The sequence below is a fragment of the Hylobates moloch genome, unplaced genomic scaffold, assembly GCF_009828535.3.
Source record: "Hylobates moloch isolate HMO894 unplaced genomic scaffold, HMol_V3 SCAFFOLD_4, whole genome shotgun sequence".
Taxonomy (NCBI): Eukaryota; Metazoa; Chordata; class Mammalia; order Primates; family Hylobatidae; genus Hylobates; species Hylobates moloch.
The window spans coordinates 41,109,754-41,122,407 of NW_026652279.1; the positions used below are offsets into that span (position 1 = coordinate 41,109,754).

Genomic DNA, 12,654 nt, shown 5'->3' on the forward strand with positions numbered 1-12,654 from the left:
GACAAAAGCAGAAACTCAATATATGTTTTCCCCTTTCTGAACACCACTAGTCATGAAGCTGCTACCTGCCAATGACCAAGGAGAGCGGCCAAGATGAAGAGCAAGGGAGTCATAGAGGAGGTGGCTGGAGAGTAATCCCTTGGTCTGTTTTAGAAGTATGGAGGCATTAGGAAACAAAACTCTCAAAGAATTTATAAGAAAACTAAACATACTTTAAGAAATTAAAAGGAGCAGTAGGAAACATAATCAGTTTGCTCTAAGTGAAATGTTTCAGGCTCTGAATGGTTCACCCGAGAACCTGAGCTCATTCCTGGGAGGCACCTGCAGAAAACTGGTTCTGGTCCCAGTCCCTGTCTTCAGGTGGCTGTGTGTAAACATCTTACCCCAGTGTAAACATCTGCAGCTGGTAAATGTCTGGGGGTTTTCTCACTGCTCTCCAGGAGACTCAGCACTGCCCTGTTCCTTCCTAGCCTGAGTCAGGACTGAGCAGAGAATCCTCCACCACGCACAGCAGGCACTGTCTGCCACAGTTCCTTTCCCCGATAGCTTCAAATTCTCTGCCTTTTGAAATAAGCCTACTTTTAACTGGAATAAATAATTGGTCAATCTCTACCTCAGGTGAAGAGGAGCCAAGCCTCTGCAAACGCTTAGGAACAAACTGTGTAAAAACCAAAAGCAGTTGTGTAACCGGTTAAATAAGCTTGCTGGACTTTGTCCCTGTGTATGAGTTAGGCAATTCTTTCAGCTAGTTTGAATGACGCGCTGACCAGTGAAGCGCAGTGAAGCAGTGGGAACTGGAATAGCCAAAGAGTGGTTTGAAGGAGAAAGAAGCCTTGTGGCTTTATATCCTCTGGGCCTGGGTTTCCTGAAGTCATCACACATAGAGGAGAGAGAAAATGGCTGCGTTAAAGGTAAGAAACCATCTGGCAAGTTTGCTGTGGCTTCTTCAGCCAAAATTTATGGAAGTTTCTGAGAACTCCAGGGTATCAGAGTTGGAAAAGACTTGGAGAGGCCCTGGTTCAAACCCCTGTGTTCAGAGGCTTCACTGTGGTGTCTGTGGGCACGGCTGGGGCTGAAGAACAAGGGAAAGGTGATAAAGGAAAGAAATGAAGCTCTTATTGGTCATCCCTTGCTTTTGTTCATTTCAATTATTGTCTTGGAAATCTGTAGACATCCTAAGAGCTCCCCTCCACTATGGACATGCACGTTTCTCTCTATGTCTCTTTCCCACCCCCTGCTCTGACACCTTCCCATTGCTGCAGCTTCATGGACCACTTCCGGTGACCAATTAGATATGCTTAATCTATTTCGTTAATTGAGGCTCTGAATCAGCAGTTGGCCAGTAGAAGCCCTAACACCTCCTCTAGGAAATCATTCCTTCTTTTTAGTAATGCGCATTTGAAAAGTATGTGTGGGTTATGTGCTGTTAGGTGCTAGGCATTTTAACTATGAATTAACTCATAATCCTCAAAATAAATCTGGGGTGTAGACAGAGGTTCTTGTTTCAATTAGAAAAGTAATGCTTGGAGAGACTATGATTTGCCCAAGGTCACTGCCAATAGATGACTTGATTAGAAACGGTATGTTTGAATGCGAAGTCCAGGCTCAAAAAGGGCCCTTAGTGGCTCCTACTAGACTGGTATCTTAAGGCAAGGAAAACAGAATATGTCCCTAATATCTAAAACCATGCCTAGTGCCCCGCCCAGGCTTGCATCAATGCTCAACACATGCATGTGTAACTAAACAGAACTACCCGGAACCTTGGCTCAGGCCAAGTGGACCAGACCACCCCACAACAGACATCTTCCCAGAATGCAGGGTTTGAGAAGTGCCCTAATGCCCTCTAACTGATGCTGAGTTTGAAGAATCCATCAGTTTAGGGGGGAGATGTTTCTGAGTTTGAAGAATCAAACACCTTCCTAATTGGTAGGAATCCTGAAAACACTCAACACCGGAGTAGACTTTGGTTTTTTTTCTTTATGCCTGACTAAAAGTTAACTCTCATTCTTTCTTTCAGCAAATATTTTGTGCTAGTGCATGATACTGCAGATTAATATAGTAGATGAACTGAGTCTAGACTAGGTAGAGTCAAAAACATTTTCCTAAAGGAGCCTATACCTAAACTGAGTCTTAAGAGAGAAGTAGGAACTGGCAAAGTGAAGAAGGATGGGGTCTGGAGGGAAGAGTGAGTGCAAAGGCATAGCACATACAGAATGCCTGCATGCTCTAGAATCCAAAACTGTGTCAGCCAAATTTGAGTTGATGGAGGGACAGCCAAATTGAGATACTCAGGCGGTGGTTGGATTTATAGATCTGGATTTCAGGGGAGTGGGCAGGGCTAGGGGAATAGAACTGAGGGTCATGATGTCAGTGGTAGGAGTTGAAGTCTTGGAAGAAATAGTAGGTAGAAACTTTGTTTTCTTATGAACATTCTATGATGAAGTTCTGCAGGGGTTGGAAACATCTTTACCATTTGTAAATAAATTGTATGTAAAATCCTATCCTGCTGTCATGTTTAAGCAACTTATTATGCACAGCACCAGGACATCAATGTAAATTGCATGCCAGTCTTTGCTCTCAGTTTCAAAGGCATTCTTCCCTGCCTGCTGTCTAATCTTTACAAAGAAAAGTTAACTCCAGAGGTCAGGAATCCAAACACAGAAAACCAGATTGCATCATATTCATTCTAATCAATAAACATTATATAATTTTTAAAACTGTTTTGCATCTTTTATTTCTTCATTTTAATGAATATGTGAACACAAAGCCATAAATGAAATCACATTTACACAAAAGTACAATTGGGGGAAGAAAATTCAAAAGATAATAAAATTAAATTTAAAGTGAAATACCCTATGTATTTGAGTAAGTTGCTTAGCTTCTCCCAACCTTGGTTTCCTCATTTCTAAAACGAAGAGCTTGCTTAATATTCAGGCTCTGGGCCCCACCACCAAATCCTCGATTCACTGGCCCTGGGTCTGTATGTAACAAGCTTCTGGAGTGATTCTAATGATTAGCCAGAGATGGGACCTACTATTCTACATAACTGATTTCCTGTTGCTGCTGGAAAAAATTACCACAAATTTATTGGCTTAAAACAACACAAATTTATTATCTTGAAGTTGTGGCGGTCAGAAGTGAAATTGGTTTCACTGGGCTAAAGTCGAGGTGTCAGTGTGGCTGATTTCTTCTGGAGATTCTATGAGAGATTGTGTTTTCCTGCCTTTTCCATGGATTCTGTTTCCTCTTCTAGAGGCTACCCACATTCCTTGGTTTGTAGCCTCTTCCTCTATCTTCAAAAAAATGTATCTCTGCTTTTGTAATCACATCACCTTTTCTCCTCTTATAAGTCAAATCTCCCTTTGCCTCCCTCTTATAATGACACTTGTGATTGCATTTAGGATACACCCAAATAATTAGGATATCTCCCCATCCCAAGATCTTTAATCATATATGCAAAAGTCTGTTTGGCTAGAAAAGGTAATACTCACAGGTTTCAGGGGCTAAGCCATATATACATTTCAGAGCGAGCCATTATTCAGCCTACTGCAATAATCTGCAAGTTCCCTTTACAATCTATGTTCTATGTTCCCATCAAGGTTAACTAGAAATATTAGACTCTTTTTCTACAGAAAAAAAAAGGTAGCAGTAGTTTCATCTCTACCCTGACTTCTCTCTCTTTCCTTCACGCCCAGTAAGAGGAAGCGAGGTGCACCATCTGTTCATCTCATCAGGTGTTACCTAGAATCAGAGTCAGGAGAAAGCACCTCATAAAACGACTCTGACAAGTAAACCATATCCTGGGGACCAGGTGAGAAAATTAAAAAGCTGTATACTCATAAGCTGCCAAATAACTGATGGTACTGAAGTCACATGGAGCTCAGGAATTTATTCTTGCATTTAGAAAGTATGCATATAATTCTCTCGAAAAGAAATGAAATCATATTTTTCTGTCAGATCAAATTATTCAGAAATCCGAACTGTAGAAAACATACAAACACACTTGCTTAATGTTAGCTTTTTAATCTTATTTTTGTACACAATATACTTTTACATAGGCACTGAACCAGCTGGAAATGAATGCTCGGATTTTCACAGCTGATAAAAGCAAAGTTCAGATTCTGTCCTTGAGCTCAATGTCTGCAGAAAGCAGCTGCGAATACTGCTTCCTTAATTCAGATGCCTTTGGCAGTGAGGGACATGGCATTTTAAAGCTGTAATAAACGCTGTACTTTTTCTCTCAGGGGATTAGAAAAACCAATTGATTTGATAGTGACTCAGCAGTTTTCACCTTCCTCTTTAGCCAATGCGCTGCAGCTAAGATTGAGAAACGGATTCAGAACTCACACCTCTTGGTGCTTGGTGGCTCCCTTCCAAACCACCAGCTGTTCTTTCTACTTTCTTTCCTATTTTTTAAAGCACAGTCTGAATCAAGTGCTTCAGAAACATATATACTAACTCGTGCTCCAAACACATAACCCTGAACTCTCTTCTGAGGCCGGCAGTTACAAAGAATGGGGAAGGTTAATGAGTAAATCCACCAGTGCCTGCCAGAAAGCTCAGCTGTACTCCAGCCTTCTTTCCTCTCTTGCAGAGAGAAACAATGTGGCAGTGGAACAAAGTGAAGGCACTGTAATGCCCAGTGGCTTCAGTCACAGGCTGGTCTAAAATTCCATTTCACAGAATTGAAGATAATTTGGGGTTATTACCAATTCTCAGCAGTTCAAATTCAATCCCGTTGATGGTGAGCATGGGGTTCATTTTGAGAGAAGAAAATTGGATGCAGCAGAGAATCAGAATGTTGGATGGTCTCTGCCATTTCCCCAAAGATATCATCCTAACTGCATGCTGCTGCTTTTAACAAATTAGTATATAACTTAGTATTTCTTGTGATGACAAATTTTCAAATATACAAAATATTGAGTATGAAGGCAAAAAGAATAATTTTTCACTTCCATTGCTTCCTAGGTCATAACATTCACATCTGATATTTCTTCCAAATATAGACTGTTGTTGGCCTAATCATCACTCACACATCCAGGCTTGTTACATCTCCATGCCACTGAGTGTTAGGGAACCTGCCCCGATATTCACGTAGGTTCTTTTCTATTTTCCCTAAGCGTCGGCCAGCTTGAGAAATAAAGGGACAGAGTACAAAAGAGAGAAATTTTAAAGCCAGTTGTCCGGGGGAGACATCACACGTCGGTAGGTTCCGTGATGCCCCACAAGCCACAAAAACCAGCAAGTTTTTATTAGGGATTTTCAAAAGGGGAGAGAGTGTGCAAATAGGTGTGGGTCACAGACATCAAGTACTTTACAAGGTAATAGAATATCACAAGGCAAGTGGAGGCAGGGCGAGATCACAGGACCACAGGACCGGGGCGAAATTAAAATTGCTAATGAAGTTTCGGGCACCATTGTCATTGATAACATCTTATCAGGAGACAGGGTTTTTGAGATCAACTGGCCTGACCAAAATTTGTTAGGTGGGAATTTCCTCTTCCTAATAAGCCTGGGAGCGCTGTGGGAAACTGGGGTCTATTTCACCCCTGCAGTCTCGACCATAAGAGACAGGTGCACCTTGGGGGCTGTTTATAAGCCTATTCCTCCAGGCGTGTATTCTCTTTCTCAGGGATGTTCCATGCTGAGAAAAAGAATTCAGTGATATTTCTCCCATTTGCTTTTGAAAGAAGAGAAATATGGCTCTGTTCTGCCCAGCTCACCGGCGGTCAGAGTTTAAGGTTATCTCTCTTATTCCCTGAACAATTGCTGTTATCCTGTTTTTTTTTCAAAGTGCCCAGATTTCATATTGCTCAAACACAAATGCTGTACAATTTGTGCAGTTAATGCAATTATTACAGGGTCCTGAGGCGACATACATCCTCCTCAGCTGACAGGATTAAGAGATTAAAGTAAAGACAGGCATAGGAAATCACAAGGGTATTGACGGGGAAGTGATAAGTGTCCATGAAATCTTTACAATATATGTTTAGAGATTGCAGCAAAGACAAGCATAAGAAATTACAAAAGTATTAATTTGGGGAACTAATAAATGTCCATGAAATCTTCACTATCCACGTTCTTCTGCCATGGCTTCAGCCGGTCCCTCCATTTGGGGTCCCAGACTTCCCACAACAACTGAGAACGCTGGAGGGCCTACCCTTCACCCACTTCCACCCTTCTTGTATCTCTTAAGGAGATATGTTCAGATGGTGACATTTCGCTCACTGAGCAAGACTGCACTTTCATTATCCTGGGCTAAAATCAATTGGTATTTAAGTTAGAGCAAAGAGGGTTCTAACCCTATTTACAGCAGCACACATACACTTACATTAGAATTGGCTTTAAGGGAAAAACTCAATCAATCGACAAATTTCCACTGATTACCTTCTATGAGCCAAGACTGCCATAGTCCCAGCCTTCATGCAGCTTATAGGCTAGCAAAAGAACCAGACAGTGCACAAGAACTCACAAGTGTGTTGAGTGTTGCAAGAGTAAGTTTCAGGGGCTCTCCATGACTTACCTTGTTGAGAAACCCTTCAACTTTTTTTTTTCCTCTGGGTGTAAAGTGAAGAGATGGCAATCAGAGTAGGTTCCATTGTGTCATTGTGAAAAGATTCTGGGCTGGCATGTCTCCTGAAGGCCACCCATATCTTAAAACTTTATTTTCATGCATTCACACAAATATAGATGTGTTCCATAGATGAGGCAGATAGCAGAGGCTTCTGCTTGCAGCAAGGCTAGTTTGGAGAGGGTTTTGCTGTCAGGGTTGGACCCACACACCTCTTCCTAGATGCTTCTTTTTTCCCAGAGTTTGAAAGGGAAATGGAGTCTCAAGTTCAGGGAGGTTACAGTGTAGACCCATAAATCAGCTAAGTACAGCTAAAGGTAGAGAAGTCTATGCAATATCCAGCACTCTTCTGATTAATTAGAAGTCTTTAAAATTCACAGAAAGCATATTGTCTTCCCTAAATGATTCATATGTCAAGACACAGTAAAGATATAATATGTGGAACATCATACACAAACATATGTCCATATAGAAATTCTTACCTTTGTAAACTGCCAACTTTCTGAAATGCTCTTTAAATCCTACTAATGGTGGCATTTGTGTCTTTGTCACATACAGTACATTTCTGGATTCGGGAATGAGTGTTCCTCAGAGGATCCTCGCTGCCCAGGTTCCCTGCCAGAAGGACAGGTACGAGCAAATAAAGTGCTTAGAAGAGCTCTGAATCCTATACCTGGATGACTAGCTTTCAGGCCAAAGTGCCTCCACCCACCGTGGCTCTTCCATTCTAGCCTGTGAACTGTCTAGGGGTTTCCCAAGTCATAGGGGCAATGAAGATACAGAGCAATGACAACAAGATTAAAACTGGATTGGTGGCACAGCAGCCAATCCAAACTAGTAAAATTAACTATAGGGTTTCCAGTGGGATCCCCAAAAATCCAGGGTTAAAGAGAATTCCTCATATTCCCCTTGAACACCATAGATGTGAAAATTATGATAAAATAACAAGGTGCTTTAACATGTATGCACAAAGATGTTCATACTAGTGCTGGCTAGAAAAGCAACAACGCAGTAAAAAAAATATTTTCAAAACTTTTTGAAGACTGTATCATGGCATAAAAAATCCTCATTTCTTAAAAAAACAGAAAAAAATGCCTGATTATTACAGGGTTACAGGTATGATAGGGTCACAATTTTGGAGGATAAGAATGCAAGGAAAAATACCAACATGTTAACACTCGGTTATTTCTGGTTGTGAGATAATGGGTGATATCGTATAGTTTATAAATTTTCTACAATAAATATATATTACTTTTATAATCGGGCGGCAAGTCACATCAAAAATTGTTACAAGAAACATATCGGGTTGGAGATGGTCATGTGCAGTGGCCCAGAGCATCCCCATCCCCTACTGAGTTGGTTGGTGGGAAGGTGGGATGCTTTTCAGATGGGAGTAATATTGTTTATTGCATCCTTTGTTTCAGAATAATCCTCAGGTCTGCCCCTACAATCTCTATGCTGAGCAGCTCTCAGGATCGGCTTTCACTTGTCCGCGGAGCACCAATAAGAGAAGGTACAAGGATTAGATGAATTCTGACCTGCAGACTGTGGGAACTATGACAGGGACTTTGTGCTGCCTCCTTCCCCTGGGCCACAGCCTCCCAGAGCTTCCCAAGATCCTGCTTCTTATAGGCTATGGTCTGGGTCATGGTCAGAAGAGAATGAACTTCCTGCCAGCTAGCACCAAGTGACTGGTGGAAGAAGGTGAAGGAAAGCTGCACAGAGCTGGGAAAATACAAATGTCCAGTTCCATTTACAAATTATCTCCTATACTCAGAAGGAAATATTCCTAATAGTTTGGCCTCCTTCTAAAGACTGTCCTGTTGAGTTTTGGCTTGGGGTTTACCTGTTTTGTTTTGTTTTATAATGACTAAGTCACAATTATGGAAGATTCAGAGCAGTATCTTTCTCAGCTGACTAGAGGTATGTTCTTTGCAAGAAAATGTTGGGTAAACGAAGCTTGGATAGCTAAAAAGTCATGTATTATGGCCCATTGTGGTTTGAATTAATAAGGTTTTTACTCTGGTATTTGCCTTTGCTAGAAACTAGCATATTCATTTACATAGTATGCCACATTCCATATTTGCTCTAATCCTACATCCAGGTCAATGAACATGATCCCTTGATTAACTCATATCAGGCAGGTTGGATGCAGTATTTGTTATAGTTTTGGGAGGCAGTAAGTGTTATGATTTAAACAAATAGTGTCTAATTATAAAAATTTTAGGCTAAGGCATTTGTGAAGAGGAATGCTGCTGATATCAGAGACTTGGGGAGAAGGGCACGTGGTCTTGTACTGCTTAGCAGCGCAGCCTGGGTTTATCTCCACAGGTCCTTCTGAGAAGCAAATGAGATAGTAAGTACAAAACTATAATGGACCATACAAATGACAAAGATTGCATGGTTTAATCATGGCCACCCTGGAGGCAGGCCTCCTGAGTATAAATCCTGGCTCCTTTTCCAGCTGTATGGCCTTGGGTAAATCATCTGCCCTCTTGGATCTTCTAGTTCTTCATTCGTAAAACAAAGATAATTATGGTACCTATTTCATAGCTGTGGTGAGGATTAAAAGAAAGGATGTGTGTAAAGCACACTAGCTTAGCTTAGCACATTAGCTTAGCTTAGCACATTGCCACAGGCACACGGTTAGTGCTCAGTTAATGCTAGTTATTGTCATAATAACTATCATTAAGTATTGCCATCATAGCAGAGTTTCTGCCTCATTTCCAGGGTATCTCTAGGAGGCTGTCAAGAGAACTGGGCATGATATATGGCAAGTGCTATGTTACAATGTCAGTATTAACAGTACTTTTCTCTCAATAGATATATGCATGGAAAGAGGAAGAGATAGAGAAAGTTTTCTATACATGTCAAAAATCAGGGGATAATTCCTTCGTTATTTAATCATCTTTCTCTCTCTCTCTCTCTCTCTCTCTCTCTCTGTCTCTCTCTCTGTAAGCCCAAATAGAGTAAGGTAAGCACGCAGATAATTCTGTCCATTCTAATTTATGACAACCTGTCCTCTATGACTATGTTCTTGACTTTATGGCCCATTCCCTAACAAGCCACCTGGTCTCCGGATTCTGTTGCCTGTCCCCATTATTCAGCAATATCTTCAGCCAGCAGGAGCTGAGCTTTGTTCCAGGAGGCTGAAAAGGAGCTGTTGGCATTTCATTAAGAAGCTGGCACTGTTCCCTGAATCAGAATTAAATCTCTGTTCAGGGCAATGTAGTGCTGCCTGGGGAGTTTTATAAACTCAGCTAAAAAACAAGGGACACTAGGTATGGCTCACCCATCTATTTAGAAGAACTCCTCAAAGATATCCACAAGAATTTTGTGGAAATGCTTCCAACTCAAAATCTCCAGTGGGAAGATAGGACCAGTCCTATCCACAAGTAGGCCAGCCTGAAATTCTTAGTTATTACTCATCAGAACCATAGCATGCAGGGCCACCACGAAACTATTGAAGAGTCTACTTACCTACCTACCTACCTACCTACCTATCAAGGATTTTTATTAGATTAGCTAGCTGATTGATCCCTTGGGTCTTGAAAAGGCAAGAGTCTGGAGAGAGAATGTGGAAAATGTGGACTGTGATAAAAATTCAGAAGATTAAGAGAAGAAAGGCAATTTAACAAACACCTAATAAGCCAGCAGCTACTGTATGCCAGGCATTTTTGGTACACAAACTCTTTGAGTTCTCACAACAATCTTAGGAGACAAGGATGAAGAACATAAGGTTCAGGAAGTCTAGTAACTCTCCCAGGATCACACAGGTGGTTCCAAGACATACACACATGCTCTGAACTTCATATACTGGGAGCTGGAGAGGCTTAGTAAGACCAAGGTCTGAGGTCACGTCATCAAGAGATGGAGGAATCAAATGGAAACTAAACAGATCTAGCCCTTTTTCCCCCAGATGGCTCAATGTTGGGCCAGGCCAACTCAACTCACTGAGATAGACCGTCCTTGGTCTTGAAAGGGCCAGAGCCTGTTGATTCAGGTCTGGTCTTCCATTGTCCTTCTGTATTTTGTCAGGGTAGTAGCCTCTGAAAGGACTTGGGTACCTCTTAGTGAGCTTCAATGTCCCTTCCAACTTCTGGAAGGTCTCATCCTGGTGTCCTTTCAGATTCCTTTATCAGAGTCTTCTTCCCTTCCTGAAGCCTGAGATCTGGTCCTGGTAGAGAGGACACACTTTAAAAAGAAAAGAAAGAAAAACAAATAAAGGCATAAATGTACTACAATAAAACATGGACATACACTCTTATAATTTTGGAGTACAGAAGTGTTAATTTATTTTTATTTTATTTTAAGTTCTGGGGTATAGGTGCAGGATGTGCAGGTTTGTTACATAGGTAAACGTGTGCCATGGTGGCTTGCTGCACCTATCAACCCATCACCTAAGTATTAAGCCCAGCATACATTAGCCATTTTTTAAATGCTCTCCCTCCCGCAACTCCCATCCACCAACTGGCCCCAGTGTGTGTTATTCTCCTCACTGTGTCCATGTGTTCTCATTGTTCAACTCCCACTTATGAGTGAGAACATGCGGTGTTTGGTTTTCTGTTCCTGCTTTAGTTCACTGAGAACATTGGCTTCCAGTTCCATCCATGTCTCTGCAAAGGACATGATCTCATTCCTTTTTGTGGCTGCATAGTATTCCATGGTGTATATGTACCACATTTTCTTTATCCAGTCTATCATTGATGGGCATTTGGGTTGATTCTATGTCTTTGCCATTGTGAATAGTGCTGCAATAAACATATGTGTGCATGTGTCTTCATAACAGAATAATTTATATTCTTTTGGGTATGCACCCAGTAATGGGATGGCTGGGTCAAATGGTATTTCTCATTGTAGGTCTTTGAGGAATCACCACACTGCCTTCCACAATGATTGAACTAATTTACATTCCCACCAACAGTGTAAAAGCATTCTTATCTCTCCACAGCCTCTCCAGCATCTTTTTCTCTTATAAATTAATATCAAAAAGACAAATAAACCCAATAGAAAATGATAAAGGACTTTTACAAGTAATTCATAGAAAAACTATAAAGAGCCAATAAACAAATAGACTTGTTTTTTGGAAATATTTTGTATTTTCTAACTCATAATAAAGGAAATACAAAAATTTTCTCCCATTCTGTAGGTTGCCTGTTCACTCTGATGGTAGTTTCTTTTGCTGTGCAGAAGCTCTTTAGTTTAATGAGATCCCATTTGTCAATTTTGGCTTTTGTTGCCATTGCTTTTGGTGTTTTAGACATGAAGTCCTTGCCCACGCCTATGGCCTGAATGGTATTGCCTAGGTTTTCTTGTAGGATTTTAATGGTTTTAGGTCTAACATTTAAGTCTTTAATCCATCTTGAATTAATTTTTGTATAAGGTGTAAGGAAGGGATCCAGTTTCAGCTTTCTACATATGGCTAGCCAGTTTTCCCAGCACCATTTATTAAATAGGGAATCCTTTCCCCATTTCTTGTTTTTGTCAGGTTTGTCAAAGATCAAATAGTTGTAGATATGTGGCATCATTTCTGAGGGCTCTGTTCTGTTCCATTGATCTATATCTCTGTTGTGGTACCAGTACCATGCTGTTTTGGTTACTGTAGCCTTGTAGTATAGTTTGAAGTCAGGTAGCGTGATGCCTCCAGCTTTGTTTGTGGCACTATTCACAATAGCAAAGACTTGGAACCAACCCAAATGTCCAACAACAATAGACTGGATTAAGAAAATGTGGCACATATACACCATGGAATACTATGCAGCCATAAAAAATGATGAGTTCGTGTCCTTTGTAGGGACATGGATGAAACTGGAAAACATCATTCTCAGTAAACTATCACAAGGACAAAAAACCAAACACCGCATGTTCTCACTCATAGATGGGAATTGAACAATGAGAACTCATGGACACAGGAAGGGGAACCATCACATTCCGGGTACTGTTGTGGGGTGGGGGGTGGGGGGGCGGGGACAGCATTGGGAGATATACCTAATGCTAAATGACGAGCTAATGGGTGCAGGAAATCAACATGGCACATGGATACATATGTAACAAACGTGCACATTGTGCACATGTACCCTAAA

The 12,654-nt window shown here is 41.1% G+C and overlaps 1 protein-coding gene across 2 annotated transcripts in view; it reads left to right on the plus strand.

Annotated features, from left to right (window-relative positions):
* The first annotated feature begins 768 nt into the window (after positions 1-768).
* Positions 769-12,654, plus strand: part of HGD (homogentisate 1,2-dioxygenase) — a 56,282-nt gene continuing 44,396 nt past the window's right edge. The window contains exons 1-3 of one of the 2 annotated variants that reach the window (XM_032150074.2): positions 769-911; positions 7,130-7,201; positions 7,996-8,084. In XM_032150074.2, the coding sequence (XP_032005965.1) occupies positions 897-911; positions 7,130-7,201; positions 7,996-8,084 (176 nt within the window). In that variant the 5' untranslated portion in view covers positions 769-896. The remainder of the gene's footprint in view (positions 912-7,129; positions 7,202-7,995; positions 8,085-12,654) is intronic. The other variant, XM_032150075.2, reaches the window with a different exon arrangement.